The sequence below is a fragment of the Fusarium vanettenii genome (genome assembly GCF_000151355.1).
Source record: "Fusarium vanettenii 77-13-4 chromosome 4 genomic scaffold NECHAsca_19_chr4_3_0, whole genome shotgun sequence".
NCBI classification, from domain to species: domain Eukaryota; kingdom Fungi; phylum Ascomycota; class Sordariomycetes; order Hypocreales; family Nectriaceae; genus Fusarium; species Fusarium vanettenii.
In genome coordinates this window covers 315768-332345 of record NW_003315866.1, presented here as the reverse complement: position 1 = coordinate 332345, position 16578 = coordinate 315768, and the positions used below count along the sequence as shown (strand labels likewise).

At 51.8% G+C, this 16578-nt stretch overlaps 6 protein-coding genes across 6 annotated transcripts; 2 read left to right on the top strand and 4 right to left on the bottom strand.

The window, feature by feature from the left end:
• Window positions 1-3338: 3338 nt before the first annotated feature.
• On the bottom strand, window positions 3339-5641 carry NECHADRAFT_39593 (uncharacterized protein; the record flags this gene model as incomplete). Its single annotated transcript, XM_003045439.1, has 5 exons — window positions 3339-3961; window positions 4009-4121; window positions 4172-4527; window positions 4575-5384; window positions 5438-5641. The coding sequence occupies 5 exons, from the start codon at window positions 5639-5641 to the stop codon at window positions 3339-3341; spliced, it is 2106 nt and encodes a 701-aa protein (XP_003045485.1).
• Window positions 5642-6376: 735 nt separating this feature from the next.
• On the top strand, window positions 6377-7234 carry NECHADRAFT_39533 (uncharacterized protein; the record flags this gene model as incomplete). Its single annotated transcript, XM_003045572.1, has 1 exon — window positions 6377-7234. The coding sequence occupies one exon, from the start codon at window positions 6377-6379 to the stop codon at window positions 7232-7234; it is 858 nt and encodes a 285-aa protein (XP_003045618.1).
• Window positions 7235-7271: 37 nt separating this feature from the next.
• On the bottom strand, window positions 7272-9114 carry NECHADRAFT_68815 (uncharacterized protein; the record flags this gene model as incomplete). The annotated part of the gene is made up of 2 exons (XM_003045438.1): window positions 7272-8799; window positions 8852-9114. The coding sequence occupies 2 exons, from the start codon at window positions 9112-9114 to the stop codon at window positions 7515-7517; spliced, it is 1548 nt and encodes a 515-aa protein (XP_003045484.1). The 3' UTR covers window positions 7272-7514.
• Window positions 9115-10843: 1729 nt separating this feature from the next.
• On the top strand, window positions 10844-12462 carry NECHADRAFT_93056 (uncharacterized protein; the record flags this gene model as incomplete). The annotated part of the gene is made up of 4 exons (XM_003045571.1): window positions 10844-10947; window positions 10997-11821; window positions 11871-12071; window positions 12120-12462. 4 exons carry the CDS (start codon window positions 10844-10846, stop codon window positions 12460-12462), a joined length of 1473 nt encoding a protein of 490 aa, XP_003045617.1.
• A 372-nt stretch (window positions 12463-12834) lies between these two features.
• NECHADRAFT_79596 (uncharacterized protein) lies at window positions 12835-13569 on the bottom strand (the record flags this gene model as incomplete). The annotated part of the gene is made up of 1 exon (XM_003045437.1): window positions 12835-13569. The coding sequence occupies one exon, from the start codon at window positions 13567-13569 to the stop codon at window positions 12835-12837; it is 735 nt and encodes a 244-aa protein (XP_003045483.1).
• A 1452-nt stretch (window positions 13570-15021) lies between these two features.
• Window positions 15022-16401, bottom strand: NECHADRAFT_79595 (uncharacterized protein; the record flags this gene model as incomplete). Its single annotated transcript, XM_003045436.1, has 3 exons — window positions 15022-15033; window positions 15111-16142; window positions 16291-16401. 3 exons carry the CDS (start codon window positions 16399-16401, stop codon window positions 15022-15024), a joined length of 1155 nt encoding a protein of 384 aa, XP_003045482.1.
• Between the last annotated feature and the right edge of the window lie 177 nt (window positions 16402-16578).

Sequence of the window (16578 nt, the reverse complement as noted above, 5' to 3'; positions counted from 1 at the left end):
TAACTTGCAAGAGTTGAGAGGTCAGTGTAAGTGACGGCATTCGTCTACGATGAGAAACACATCGTGAGGTCCATCCAGAGGGTTACACCTCCGATCATTTGGAGCCCATCATGTCAAACCCCATGTAAGAACCAGGGGAAGAGACGAAAAGCACAGACGATTACATTCCCAGAACCTGTTTTCCGATCAATCACACCCAGACTAAATCTACCGTAACATCAGACTTTGTTTGACTCTCAAAAGCCGAGGCAGTGTGGAGGATCGACCAAGGTTACACTTTCAAGAAAAACGCCCATCGAACCACCAAGAGTGTTCATCGCACTGCCAAAATAGGAAATTCCTGTGTTGTAGAGGTTGTCTAATTTACACCTTATTGATCCAATGACTCGACAATCGGACTCGACATTTTCCTTTTTCTACGCGTGGTTTTGTGCTCCTCATTTCCTTTCTTTTCTCGTGTCTGCTTGTCTTCTCACACCGATAGATCTCGTGTGGAGATGGATGAGCATGGCTTCCAGGGGGGCTAGAAAGAAGAAAGTCAATTGAAAATGGGGTGACTTGCCGTTTTGACAGTTCTTCTCTAAAGAAACGGAAGGGATTTTGAAGCCGAGAACGGAATCCGGGGTGAGCCGGGACGAAAGGAGAACAACCGAGAATGAGTCTTGCGGAGCCGCAAGGTAAAACGACTCCCAACTAACAATCATCAACCATGATTACGGTGTCTTTATTTACATGTAAAGTGACAGCTCAACACTCACAACCAACAACTTCCTCTTCGGATATGAATTGTAATCGCTGATGAATCCGTTTAAGCGACGTGCAATAGTTGTGTCAATGGCGCGGCAAATTAGAACCAGAGAAGTTGATGGTTGCTTTTTCCTCTTTTCTTTTTTTGGCAGACTTTTTTTTTTTTCTTCACCACGCTTTCAATATGGAGACGAATACATCCCTGTCTTGCTCTCAAGGCATTGACACACACCTGGTCTAGACTTGTGAAGAAAATCCCATGTTTTCCTCTGAGACATTGCTCTCACACATGCGCGACATCACGGCCTACAGCCACGAGGTCGCCTCTTTCTGCAGTGTCTCGGTCATCGAATGGCTGTGGCTTGTGCCTTGTTCCTGGATCATTCTCCACACTTCGAAGCGGGCATTGTCTAGGAATAAACTAATTTTGTCTTGTCCAGCTGAATGGTTTTTGGTACTTGCAGGTAAATCTAGTCAGATGCTCATCTGGGAGGCAAAATATCGTGCCTGAGAAGCTGAGGAGAGGAGTCATTGTTTGCCGCTTCATAAGTGAAACCAACCAACACCACGCTTATCACCACTAACACCGAGACATTTCAACTTCTAGCCCTATAACCATTCTCCACCAAAGCTAGTTACCCGTTTCTACCGAGTACGGATCCGACCGGGTCAAAGTTCCCTCTTGTCTCGAGGATGTAAAAACGGAGCCCCAAAACGGAGGCCAGCGTAGAATCAGGCCATCAAGAAGCGAGGCAGCCACAAAGCGTGATGAAAAAGCAAGCATGCCTACTGGTCTCTCTCGGAGGACGCCTAGCCGCAGTTATGCAGGTACCATCTAGGGGAGGCACAGTTTGCATCGCCTCCTCTTCTTTCTCTTGCAAGGGGAAAATATTACATATTATATCCTTTACTTCTTTCTTACCCTCGTTGCATGCTTCTTACGTCTCTCCACCATCAAGGAAAAGTTCAAGTTTGCAGTGAGAATGCATCTGGGGAATGTTATGCAAATCTTACAGATCTTGGTCCACAGAGGGCTTGTTCAATCCACATTACACGAGTCCATCTCGGAAGTCTTTTTTTCGTCTGAACACGGAGCGGAACGAGTGCCGATCAAACAACGGCCCGTCATCGCTTCTTAGCGAAAAAAAGACCTTGCCTTGTAAAAACCGGTCAAAGATTCCGATAACTTGAACAATTCCGTCATTGATGACAACGTCCGTGTGTTTAAGACAAGCAGGGGTTCTAGGGCCGCGTTTACGTACGCTCGGCCAGAGTTCATGTAGAAACCTGGCTTGAGCCGCTTGGTCCGAGTGCAAAACGCGGAAACGAATTATCATGAGTGGCTTTGATGCGAGATAACACACTCTTGGCTAGTAGACTCAACCAACAGACTTGATAGCACAGCCTTCATCAACTCGAGACAGTCACCCTTTCTGCCTTGGCAACTGCCGACCTGCTGACAGCATTCATTAAAAGCAAAGCCGTCATCAAGAATCCACTCTCAGATAGCCGCCTCTCCCCAGGGACACCCTTGTCCTCCACACTACGAATCTACCATCCATTCTGTAGAAACCGCATCTCATTGCACCGTCACATATCTCTTGCCTTTGCCAGAAACACCGGCCACGTCGCACCATGCCATGTAACGCTGAAAGCGCCGTTGCCCTGGATTTCAGCCCCAACAGCTTGGATGATTGTAACGTGTCGGGCATTCCTCACGATTGGAAATCACACCTCGATTGGATTTTTAATGTCGTAGTGCAAAAGCAAGAAGCATCAATGCCTTGGATGAGGATTTTGAGATCCAGTTGAGTGCAGTATCTCGACAAAGCAATCCCGTGAGCCACCATAGCAAGAGGATGTCACTGTTGGTGAAAGAGAGGCTGGGCGCCTCATGTAGATGACACTGGTGCATCTAATGGATTTCCGCCGTTGCCGACCTTGAATGCCGGGAAGAATGAGTATTTTCTTCTTGGAATAGGGTAAGGAAGTGACGGTGTGCTTACTTTGTTGCTTGACGCTCCTGATGATGCATTCGGTGAGCTATGGATGATACAGATCCATTGTACATAATTCGGATCGCCAATCTCGCCTAAAACCAGAAAAAACAGGATTCAGAGTACATCGAGTAATCGTGTCTCCAGCCACTCTCATGACCTATCACTACCTAGTCTTGAATGTACATCAAACGTTTCTCTTCCAAAGTTGGCTTCACTCCAGGGTAGCTCACGAGAACCATGCAGACCCATGGACAGCGTCCACTCCACTTTCAGCGCAACATCTTCTTGAACAATCTCTTTACAACAATACCGATTCCCTAGAAATCCCCCGTATTAATATTACACACTCCAACCCATAGTATACATTCCTCTCCGAAAAGTCTACCCAGACACGCTCCCCTCTCTCGCAAGAATCTCTCGCAGGTGTATAGTCGTTCGTGATACATCACCCTCCGGTAGGCCTTTCATTATTTACCGACTCTTTGCCTTTTGTCATTTGCCGGCCGTCTCATTGATCGCATAACATAGCCCGTCAACCACTCGTCTATTCCCCGTGACACCTGAATGCAAAAAAAGACTGGCTATCTCATCTTAAACCTCCTCGGTGCCCACCGCCTCGTAGCCACCACGCTCTCGTCGGCCCGTCAACTGCATCAAAGTAGGACTCTCGTACATGGCAGTATAGTCGATCTTTTCGCCGCCGAGAACAGCAGTTCCCGTTTCCCTTTGTCCAAAGACGGGGGCGGGGTCGCACCAAAAGTCCTTACAGTTGGTGATGCAGCCTCTGCTGTAAGGGTTCTTCTTCTTGCGCTTGTTCTTCGTCGATACTGCTCCTCGGCCAGTGATGGTCTCGATGAAGGGATCAACTCCCAGGATACGGCTCCACTGCTTGAGCATACCGCCCTTGTGCTTGTGAGAGTGAGCCGCAGGAGTTGATGTGGACAGAGATGGGTGGTTGGGGTCGAGAGGCGCGCCGGTCGAGGTGAGGGCCGTAATGGCAGTGCCATCCTGAACACCAAACATGTTCTCGTAAGTCGTCATGGCTCGCGAGACCTGGAAGAACTGGGTGAAGAGAAGCATCGTGACCCAGAGGAGCTGAAGGCTGATCCAAACAGCCAGGAGCGCAGTGTAAGAATCAGCGTTGATGAACTTGCACAGTCCAGGGCTAAGGACATTGCAAGAGTCCGAAGCCTTTGTGCTGATAATCTCGAAATCTGCACATTGTAAGCGATTGACGATACACCTCAAGACAGTAACTTACAATAATACAGCAGCCAGTCGTAGGAAAGGATGCCAAGAGACAGCGAGATGAGGTAGAAGAAGAAATGCCGGTGGTTGTTAACACCAACGCAGTTATAAACCCAAGGGCAATGGCTAAATCAGTCAGTATTGTACTGCGAATGTCTCACAAGACAGTAACTTACTGGTCGTGCTTGGCAACGCATCGCTGGCATCTGCGGCAGTGCTTACTTCGCAGAGGTGTTCGAATCATGCACGTAACACAAAAGTTGGATTCGTCGTACTTCCACTGCGCGAGCAGCTCGTCAATGACAGCCTTTTGCTCCGCAATGCCGTTCATCTTGGGCACGAAGCCAGGGTCGTATCGCATGCTGGCGACGTAGAAATACGCCGTGAGGCCATAGGAGATGGCAAAGATGATGTTAAGAAACAGATGGCTGTGACCCTCGGTTGCTCGCAGAGTTGTCGCAAAAAGAACTGTCGTCAACCAGTTGACTCCGACCAAGAACAGAGATGCAGCAAAGATGCCGGTAAGCCAGGGCTATTGATGATTAGATACGAATCACAAGGCAAGTCAAAGTAACATACCGTCTTGTGAAAGTGTCGCATGTCGGGAGGTGCATACTCCAAGACCTGCTGCGCAACCCATTGAATACCATACACGACAGCCAGGCCAAGGGGCAGACCGATGTACACCGGCGCATGTGCTACAGCCATGAGCATGCCCCAGACAAGCACAAAAGGCCAGAGGAACAGGAACCTGGTGACAAACGCCCTCTTGTCCTTCAAGAAATAGCTCGCGCCAGGCCACGGCGGCACCGCGGGATGGCCGTCCTCGTTGAATCCACATTCCCGGAGCGCTCGGTGCCAGGCGCCCTCCGTATTGAGCTCGCTGGCTGTCACGGCAGGAGTCTTGCCAGTCTGGGTCTTTGCGAATCGATCGGCGCCATACTCGATGAGCTTAAGGATACATCCCGGATTTCCCTTTACCAAGGCCCAGTGCAGAGCGGTAAAGCCTTGCTCGTCGGTCGCGTGAACACTGGCGCCCCAGCGGAGAAAGAGGTCAACACATTGCGGAAATCCCTTATAAGCCGACCACATCAGCGCCGTGTGACCGAAAGTGTCCAGGACATCGACGGGAATGCCCTGGTGGAGAAGAAGCACGAGGAGGAGGACGTTTCCGTTAAAAGTCGAAATGTGAAGGGTGTTGTAACCCTGGGCGTCGGTGATGAGAGGGTCTGCGCCGTGCTGCAGGAGCAGGTTGACAGTGTAATAGTGGCATCGCTGAGCAGCCCATTGAAGAGGTGTCGCTACCGACTCGCCTCCTTTCCTGTTGATCTCGGCGTCGTGTTCGATCAGGAATTTGCACATCGCATACTGGTTGTTAATTGCGGCCCACTGGATTCGAGGTCAGCCATCATCGTCATCGCCAACTGCAGCAGACGACTCACGTGTAGGGGTGTGATTCCCTCGTCATCGCTGTAAGTGGCATCGTATTCGCCCGACTCAAACAACTTCTCCATGGCCGGAACGTCTCCTATCCTGGCCAGCTGCATAATGTCATCCGCCTGGTTCTGGCTGTCGTCACCGGGAAGGGTGCCCATCTCGACTTCGCTATTGAGCTTGGGCGTGGCGACATTCGACTTGGAAGACATCTGAATGGGCGCAGTTGGCGCACTAGAAGTGCTGCTGCTGCTACTCATGACGAAGGATGATGATGATAGCCAGGGGGACTGTAGATTCGAGGCGCGCGACTGAGGGGGAGCAACGGATGCTCGGGACTCGACAAAAGATCAAACAGAGACAATGGACAGAAGAGGATACTCGATTATTCGTACAGCATAAACATCATCAGACTTCCCACGCGCAACCAGGGAAAATAATGAAGAGGGAGAGGAAGAAAAAAGTGCCAATGCTGACCCGAACGAACTGACCAATTTTGGACAGCGGCGCGTGGAGAAGGACTACGTATTACTGAAGCCGTGATGCCGAGCGCGGCTGAGCATTGGCCTTGCCCAAAGGGGCTTAGCGGCACGCCTCAAACTTGCCGGTGACGGGGTGCCGTGATTGCAAGGGTCTTGTGGCTGATTGCTCCATTTCCCCCTATCCGCTTTCGGGGATGTGGCTCGTGCTGTGGCTGTAGGGTTTGTGTGAGTGGCTGTATCGTATTGTGGCGTCCGGTGTAGGAGCTCGCCGGTGGGTGAGGTGGGTTGGCCAGATTATCGTTCGCACAGCTTCACATCCTGGCTGTTGAACAATTGCATGCGCAGACGTCGGCTTTGACGCTGTGGATGTATTTCGGATACCTTTGAGTTATCCGCCTACTCTTCAACTACACAACAATCGAAATCACCGCAGGCGCCCGTCTGGTGCCGCATCACTCATTCACAATGCCCACCTTCACCGAGGTGGTCGAGGCCATCATGACGCCTTCGGCCCCAACAATCATCATCGGCGCACTCATCATCATCCTCGCCCCGATCATCCTCCACGTTATTCTGTCCTCCTCAAAGACCTACACCGTCGCCCCGACCGTTCTCCTCATCGGCCCCTCCAACGCCGGCAAGACCTCTCTCTTGACCCTCTTCGAGCGCGGCTCGTCAAGCACCGAGACGCACACCTCACAAGTCCCGCAGTCGGTCGAGCTCAACGCCTCTACCGACTCTGCTACCAAGCACTCGTTCCGCAACCACGAAGCCACCGATGGCACTTATACCAAGTTCCTCCTCGTCGACACCCCCGGCCATGGCAAGCTGCGCCTTGTCGCCATGGAGAAGCTGACCCGTTCCGAAAAGTTGAAGGCCGTTGTCTTCATGGTGGACGCTGCTGCCATTGGCGAGCAGGATGTCCTGGCACCCACTGCGGCGTACCTCTACGATGTGCTTCTGACCCTCCAGAAGCGCGCTACTTCAAACTCCAAGACGAAGGTGTCTATCCCCGTTCTGATTGCGGCCAACAAGATGGATCTCTTCACCGCTCTGCCATCGACACTCGTCATGACGAACCTGGAGGCCGAGTTGACCAGAATCCGCGCCTCGCGAAGTAAGGGACTGTTGGACTCTGGAGTTGGAACCGACGACATTGGCTCCGAGGAGCAGGATTCTTGGCTGGGCGAGTACGGTTCTTCCAAATTCACCTTTAGCCAGCTTCAAGAGTTCGACATTGATGTCGAGGTCCTTCCCGGCAATGTCTCTGGCGATGGCCCTGGCGCCGACAAGTGGTGGTGGTGGATCGCCCAAAGGGTGTAAATCTTTGGGAAGCCAAACCAATCATGAAAAAGACCGTGTTGGGATATCAGTTGTATTAATGACTTTGTCTTTTAATTCACGCAGCTGGTCCCATCACATGATGCCATCCATTGTAGATGTTGAGTCTACCGTCCCAAGATCCATGCCCAGTTCTAAAAACCGAAATCGCCTGCCTTTAAAGATTTCCTACGCTTCTCTATCCCGGAACGCCAGACGTGAATGTCGTTGAAAACATGAGTACTCGTTCCGGCCTCTCGCGAGGCTCACACTCCTTCTCCTCTTACAACTTCTTGTTGACCATCCATGTGAGGAGGTCCACCTTTGTCACCACCGCAATGGGCTTGGACAGGGACTTGGAGTCGTCGGCCTTTTCGGTCACGACGGCTGCGCTGTTCCACTCAAAGAATTTGCTGAGGGTGCTCAGAGGGGTGTCCTTGGTGATCTCGACAAACTGCCTCCGCTTTCCGGGGTTGATGGGCGAGGCGAACTCGCGTGGGTCGGTGACGATCTCGTCGAGACGGGCAAAGTCGAACATGACGTCCTTAACCTGGCTCTGAGCAGTGGCGCGACCTCGAGAGATGTAGCTCAGGAGGTTACCCAGGGTCACGAGACCAACTAGCTTGTTTCCAGAGGCTGAGAGGACAGGAAGCTGGTCGAAGCCCTTGTCGCGCATAGTCTCGATGGCCTCGGAGCACAGAGACGTAGCACCAACTGATGTAACGGGCTTGAGGCGGAGAGAGGCGATAGTCTCGCCCTCGTAGGGGTCCGAAGACTTTTGGGTGCCAGCAGCAAGGGACTCGACTCCGTTGACGGGCAGCAGGTTGTTGGCTGCCAACCAGTCGTCGTCGGCAAACTTAGAGAGGTAGCTTCGGATACTATCAGGGAGGACGACAACCACGACATCACCCTTCTTGAAACCGAACTCCTTGACCGCGAGGAGCATGGCAGCCATAGCAGAACCGGAGCTACCACCAACGAGAAGACCCTCCTCGGAAATGAGTCTACGGGCAAGGTAGAAAGATTGCTGATCGTCGGTCTTGTACCACTTATCAACAATCTCGCGGTCGAGAACGTCGGGAATAAAGTCATAGCCGATACCCTCCACCTTGTAAGACTCGTTGGCGTGCTCCTCGTTCAGAAGCTCGGGCAGAGCAAGAATACTGCCCTGAGGATCCGCCGCAATAACCTTGATGTCCTTGTTATGCTTCTTGAGACCCCGCGCAAGACCGGTAATAGTACCACCAGTACCGGCGCCAGCAACAATGGCGTTGATCTTGCCGGCGGTCTGCTCCCAGATCTCCTCGGCGGTGCCAAACTCGTGGGCGAGCGGGTTATCCTTGTTGCTGTACTGATCCAAAATGTGGGCGTTGGGGATCTCCTTCTCGAGGCGCTTGGCAACGCCGATGTGAGACTCGGGGGCGTCCCAAGCAGCCTGCGTAGGGGTACGGATGATGGTGGCGCCGAGGGCACGGAGGACCGAGACCTTTTCGGCCGACATCTTCTCGGGGAGGGTAATGATGGTCTTGTAGCCCTTGATGGCACCGACGAGGGCGAGGCCAATACCACTGCAATGGTTAGTTACTGCGAAGATATGGTTGTAAGCATGGGAAATCTTACGTGTTTCCACTGGTAGGCTCGATCAGAGTGTCGCCGGGCTTGATACGGCCACTCTTCTCGGCCTCCTCAATCATCCTCAAGGCGATTCTGTCCTTGACGCTGCCGCCAGCGCTAAACAGCTCAGGCTTGACGTAGACATCGCACTCGATACCCAGAGACTGGGGAATCTTGTTCAGTCGTACGAGAGGCGTGTTACCGATGAGCTCGGTGGCCGACTGGACGGTGGCAGCGCGAGGAGGAACGTGGGGGACCTGAGACGCCATGTTCGCAGGAGTTCTTGGTAGATGTTTAAGCTGTAGAGTATAGCTCTGAAGAATAAAAAGAAGAGAAGGAAAGCTTTCAAAGCTCTTCTCTCATACGAGAAGACGAGCACGCCACGGCGGAGTCTTGCACGATCCACCACGATCAAATCAGAGACATTCGAAGTGGCGGGACACGGCACAATTAGCAAAACTCTACCCCGCCAATGCCGAGACTATCCGTGAATGGATTAGTCAATACCGAGACCCCGAGCCGAAAGGAGTAGGCGGTGAAGAAGCATGGGAAAGATGATTGTCATGATGCTCAGCTCATGGTTGTTTATGATAGATTGTGAATGATTTGGGAATTGTTTGATGGGAAACTCATATAAACGCGAGTTATGGCTGAGGAATGACTTTGATCTTTGCCATTTCTGCCAGATGAAGCTTGGATGTCGCCATTCTTGAATCCGGTGACCTTTCTCTAAACCGAGAGTCCACTCTAATCCGAGCAGTCATTTCTAAACCGACAAGTAAATTCTAATCCGAAAAGATTCGTCTAATCCGGTGACCGTTCAATGCTCTAATCTAATCCGATACGTATCGATCATATCGATAAGCTTAGCCTAAGCTGACGTAGTTTTTCAAGCTTTGAAAACGGTCTGCGGGCGGTCAGCCATATTTCTGTAGGTTAAGGTCATAGTACCTACTGATGAAGGCGTTGACATCTATGGAATGGATGGATATCGTCCCTAAAGCATAACTAGAGCGTCTAGGAAGATCAAAAGGACCAGATGTATTTCACCGAGGCATCTTTTTTCATCATGGGTGCATGTTCTTAAATCCAACATTATTGTCAGTAGATGCCTTCAAAGAAGAGTCAGAGCTAAGCTTCACTTAACCCCGGTGGTGTTCGCATGACCATCATGCTGCCAGCGGCCGCCGCCACGTTCAGTTAATCCTCCAATTGAGATAGACTGCTTAGAGCTCCAACGAAGGCACTATACTCCGTACATCGCAAAAGATGCCATCAATTCGAATACACTCTATCATGACAACTTTTCACAGACTTTCCTGCCTTAATCTTGTTCTCTGCCCTCATCCCCAATTGATGACCACTATCTCTCAGCAAACAGTCATCACCCCAACCTCTCCTCCCATGATACAATGCATCTCGTATGTTGAACCACAACATTCATCTCATGACGATAAGCCCTTCAAAAGTGCCTTCTCCCTCTAACAAAGTTCCCTCGCCTTCCCCACTCGCCTCCCCCGGAGCTCATCCCTCCTATCACCATCACCGCTCCCCTTGATATCGCAGCGCCGCACACAAACGATTACCATCTCGGGGAGCTCCTCTGCGCACCGCCCCGCGTCTCTCTGTCGCACCCTGCAATTGTCTAGCGAATCAGGGGCTCGTGCTCTCGCGCCACGACATGGGGGGAGCGGCGCCAACCCGTTGCCAAGACCCTTGGTCATTGCGACCTGCCATTTCTGCTGCTGATGCCGATAGGCCAAGGGCTACATGGAGTTTCCTGTCTGGGAATGATCCGCTCTATCTGGCACGGCGATCATGGCGCTGTGTAAGTTGAAATGTCTTGAGCTATGGTCTGAGGTTAATTACAAGGTTATTTGAGCTGTCGGTGTCTTGAGCTATAAAAGGGTCCTGCAGTCGCGTTGCATTGAAGCTGCACCAGAGACTGCAAGGCGATCTCTGCTGAGGACGACTTGAGATTCGACATCAATTGTCATCATGAAGCTTCTCACGGGTCTGCTCTACGGAGCTCTGCTTCTCAGCGATGTTGCTGCCAAGAAGCTGACTGCCAGCCAAGTCGAGGGTGACATCAAGGAGCAAAAGTAAGCTACACAAGCCAATGCGAAAAGACATTGTTCCTAACCATGCTAGGCTTCGAAAGACGCTTCAGGACCTTGACAAGATCGGCACCAAGAACGGCGGCAACAGAGCTTTCGGTCTTCCCGGCTACAAGGCTTCTCTCGACTACATCCTCGACCAGGTCCAGGGCAAGTACGGAAAGTACCTCGACACTTTTGTGCAGCCCTTCAACCACACCTTTGAGCAGACACGAGATATCTGGGTGCGGGGACCTGACGGCGAGGATGTCTATGTCATCACCTTGATGTACAACACGGCCACTCCTACCCCCGATGGAGTGACTGCTCCTCTTGTTCTCGTTCCTATTGATGATGAGCGTGGTTCTGGATGCTTTGAGGATCAGTGGGAGGGCATTGATGCCACCAACAAGCTTGCACTCGTCAAGCGTGGCACCTGTGCTATTTCCGACAAACTCAAGCTGGCAAAGAAGGCCGGTGCCCGTGGTGTCATTCTCGTCAATCAGCTCCCAGGCGAGAACATCAGCAGTGCTACTCTCAGCGCCGAGAACCTCGGTCTGATTGTCCCCGTCGGTGTTATCCCTCTGGAGATCGGTACCGCCTGGCGTGAGCGTATTGAGGGTGGTGAGACGCTGGAGGTTACTCTTTTGGTGGACTCTATTGCTGAGACTCGAGAGTCGTGGAACATCATCTCTGAGACCAAGCAGGGTGACCCCAACAACGTTGTCATGCTGGGTGCTCATCTCGACAGCGTGCAAGCAGGTCCCGGTATCAACGACGATGGTAGCGGAACTGCTGCTGTCCTTGAGATTGCCAAGTCCTTCACCAAGTATAAGGGCTACAAGAACAAGGTCCGATTCGCTTGGTGGGGTGCCGAAGAGTGAGTTTAATCTTCCTTGTACCTTGCGATAATGCTAACACCTTGACAGGAGCGGTCTCGTTGGATCTCTCTACTACGGACAGCAACTCTCTGAGGCCGATGCCGACAAGATCCGATTCTACTTCAACTACGATATGATTGGTTCTCCCAACCCCAGGTACTGGGTTCAGTCCACCACCGATGCCGACAGGGTTGGTGGAGATATCCTGGCCAACTGGCTGCGCAAGAAGGGCAAGAAGCCAGAGTGGGAGTGAGTATCTCCTCATTTTGACTATAGAATACCACTGACACTTAATAGGGAGTTTGATACCTCTTCCGACTACGTCGCTTTCATCGAGCTCGGCATCCCATCCTCCGGCCTCTTCACCGGCGCCGACGCAGAGACCGACCCCTGCTACCATCTCGCATGTGACACCATCAAGAACATCCACTGGGGTGCCCTCACCCTCAACGCCAAGACTGCCGGCAGGGCAGCTGCTCAGTTCGCCCTCAGCCTGGACGGCGTCCCCCCTCGATCCAAGACCAGCACCAACCCCACCAGCAAGAGGGAGGTTGCTGCCAAGTTTGCCAAGTGGGAGGAGAAGAAGAGGATCGCAGGAAAGTCTCATAGCTGCGCGCACAAGGAAAAGATTGTTGTTTAAGACTTCATGAGTGATGTGTTCATGTAGTGGGGTTTGGAGTTGAGGTTGGTAAGGGGGTAGTTAACGTGTATACAAGATTTATGTGTATATGAAAATTATACTATCTGATCATGTCTCATTATCTCATTCTGAATCTTGGCATCATTAATCATTAAGCATGCTCACTCGTATAACCGGTATGTTGTGGGTGATCTATTGGATGGCCTCAAAAAATGCAGGCAAAGGCCATCCAATAAACCGGATCGCGTCTTTTATCTCCCCAAAACAAACCCTGTTAGACTCCCATGCCATGCGTATTCTGAAACGCTCACAATAATACAATCTGAACCCATCCTGGTGTTGTTGCTAAAGCCTGAAAGGCCGTGCCCTCGATCAAACAACCCGTGGAGGATTCTGGGGCTTGTTTGGATTGGCAATAGGAATCGCCCTGTAGGTCGGAATCTTGGGACCTCCTGGGACTTGTTCCCTGTCTATAACCGGTGGCGGGAACTGTAGGTTGGTGGTGGGCACGGGGATGGTCCTCACCCAGCGGCCTTCTCCTTGTACCGGCTGACTCTTCCGCTTCTTGGGTGTCTTGCCTGCGTGAGACTTGGGAGGAGGTGGTGGGTAGTAGTACTCTTGCTGTCCCTGCTGGGGCCAGTATCCCTGAGTTGGTTGAGTCCAGTATGTTTGAGGCATGGGTTGAGTCCATTGTTGTGGTGGAGGTTGACCTCGTGGTGTTTTGCCTCGTCGGATTTCACCCATGGCTTCCGAGTAGCCATCCTCCATGTATGAGCTCCCGTAGCTGCATCTTTTGCTATGAGGCATCCTTCGACCTGGCGGCACGAAATGAATATCGTTTACCCGTCCTGAACGGAGACAGCAGCGTATGCCGATCATGAGGAGGATAAAGACGCCGACCACGGTGCCGACAATGATGCCAATCTCAGTATCCGTGAGACCATTTGGGTTTGAGTGATGGGATGTGACCACGGGACGGTCCGTAGCGTCCACACCTAGCGTGACATAGGTTGTATAGGTGGTGGACGGGAGGACGACAGTCTGCGTAATGACCTGGGCCTCCTGTCGGATGGCCCTGAAGTGGGGGAGCGCCGTTGTCGTGGCCATATCTGAGACGCGATCTGAAGTAGAAGAGAAACAAAAAGTGAGGTTATTCACAATGAAATGTGCAAGGAAATGTCGCAGAACTCAGGCAAAGACGACGTGTCGGCCTTTTGAGGAAACCCATCTTGCTTTTCCAACCTCGTCCCACACACGCATTTCGCCCGCCCCCCCCTCCTTGATACACACACCAGTCATCTGAACATGTTTCCGCGCCGCTTCTCATTAGAAAAAAAGAACGGCCCCCAACAAAGGGAAGACCTGCACCGATTTCCTAGTCGGGCATGCCTTGAGTGGCCCTACCCCGATGCAACCGTATCTCGAAAAAAACTGTAAGAGGGTCACTTGGACCTGGGCGCTGGCCAATAGTAGAGAATCGTGTGAGTGAGGGGGTTGCGTGATGCAGCCTGGAAACTAGGCTGCCAGCGTTGGCTGCGTGTGCTGAAAGAGAAAACAACAAGAGGGTGAAAGAAAAGATGACTGCATTATGCCTTGCTGCGGTGTTTTTGGGATGCTTTGTTTGGTTCGTGATAGCTTCGCTGTGGGGGTCGGGGCATGATCGTGATGATATCTGGTACTTAGCCGAGCTGCTTGTCCAAGCTGGGTTCCCGTTTGTAAAGACGGCATGTCTCTTGGCATATACATGTGCATTGTTCATCTCTTTGTCTCCGCATGAGTCAGCCCTGCCGTCTTTGTTTACTTTAGATGCAGGCTGAGCCTCTTCGCGCCCCGTCCCTGATTTGCCTGTCAAGACGCGTCTTTGTCTTTGAGGTTCCGACGATATGTATCACAATGCCTCCTCTTCTCTAGGCCATATCTATAGTCACTGGGAATGCTTCTAGGTCTGTATCGTTGGTATCACTGCCATGAACCATGCATGATCGTTGAGTCTTGTGATGAGATTCCCCGAGGTAGAGCTGGACAGCGTCTTGTGGAGCTGCTTGAGCCTCTCCTGTGTTCTAGCACGAAATGATTATATGGACAGTGTGGTAAAGCTTGTACGCGACGAGGAAAGAGAGATGATGCTGGCGAGTGACGTATGAACTGACTTGTAACCTCGTACGATATCACCAACTGCAGGACCGGGCAAACTGCAAGACGGCTCGCAAGACAAGAAAGGCATAGTTATATACCAGCCTGTTAATCACGTTTGTCCCGAAATGTAGAACCGGTGTCTCATTGTGCGTCTTAGACTTGTTTATTCGTTGGCAGTCCTGCGCGAACCTTGCACTCCGGTTGGTGACGCAGACTTGCAGGAGTTGTGGCTGCTGTCGGACGCGTTCTCCTCTACTGAATGAGTGTTTTTTTCTGCTTCAAATGAGGACAGCGTAGGTACGATAGGAATTTCGATACTGATTCTCTGTAGAATCTCTGCGAGATGTGTATGACATTCTAGAAACTATAGGGGAGAGTAGGAGAGGGGCTCTACTTGAGCTGGTGCTTCTACCACTCAAGCGCTTAGAACCACGACTAATTCAATCTTCGCAATGTCAAGATTCTATCTAATCATGTCGTAAATGCCGTATAGGAGCTTCTCCTTCACTCACTGCCACGCGTAGGTTGGGATGTCCATCTGCCGCGATGACCTTGGCCAGATCCTCGGTAGGTTGACGATCATACCCGGGCAGAGCATGGTAGTACAAAACCAGCGACTCCAAAGATGGCGGCAGCTTTCCGCTTAGGGAGACCGGGTTGCCAAGATCGCGAGGTGTCAACTTCAGGCATCGTAGTGAGCCGAGTTCATGCAGGAACTCGATTTCTCCCGGGATCTCGTTTGTATCTCTGTACCTGGCGGTATTTAAACCCAACTCGATGAGGTCTTTCGCAAGCTCCCTTAGCATCTGGCTAAATAGAGTCAAGTCGAGCGTCTCTAATATCCTGTATTCGGTTGGCTGGCGTGAGCGCCGGCTTATGAGATGATCCTGCCAGAGTTCAAGCTGACTAGGCTCACCACCGAGATGGATCGCCAACCGGCGGATGTTGCTACAGCGGGCGAGTATGCTCCTCATTCCCGTCGAATCGAGGAAGCATTCCCTGAGCTCAAGAGTTTCCAGCTTCGAGACGCGGTCGGGCCACTTTAACTCTGAGACGTGGCGCGCCCTGCACTCGAATTTACAGACTCTCAGTATCTTCAGGGTCGGGTGGAGGAGTAACGGCTCGAGCTCAACCAGGTCGAAGTTCTCGGGGCGATAGCGGTCCCTCGTCAGCCGTACCTCTGTCAAAAGTGGTAGGCAACACCTTGAGAGTCCGTGTCTCACGGGCTCGTCTTCTTGGCCACCTAATATCCATGGCAAAGGCGAGGATCCGTTATTGGGGACCGTAGATGGCACAGTGACATCAACTAACCGAACCCGAGGTGTGAGGGCCAGGATGAGGGTATCCAGCCCCATAGAAGATGGCATTGGGTTGAGTGCCGCGTCAAGTCGGCCGCCTACCGCAGGGGGCAAGTCCAAGAGCGTGCGTGCCTCCTTCAACAAGTCCATGAGCCAACGCCCGTACACTAAATCCAAGTACGTTTGCAGTGGCCGCGGTACAAGATTCCAGTTGTACATGGAGATGGCGCCAGTGGCCTGCCTGAGCTGTGAACGGGCGAGGAGTGATTGGATAATTAATCCGCAAACATATTACCCATGGCTAGAAGAACGAAGATGAAAGGTACGATGTAGCATGGGTTGAGCCAGATCTCGAAGACGACGAGAAACGAGGCAGAGAGAGTAGGACCTCTACATTGGCGCGATGAGGCCTGGCAGGCTCGCAGGACTGCCATCTCTCAACGGGAATGTCGACTTCAAACAGACAGAGTATGAGATACCAGACATGATCTGGGAGTGAGGACATGATAACAAGATGATCAAGCTTTGTAAGATGGGTATTTATTTGGTGGTACAAGCTTGAAACGGTCGTTGGATGGCAGGCCACGTCGACAGGCCGACCTGATTGGCCATTCAATGCAAGGGAGAACCAACAACATTGGCTGACGCCAATACTTGCCCGACTAACAACATCTTGAATATC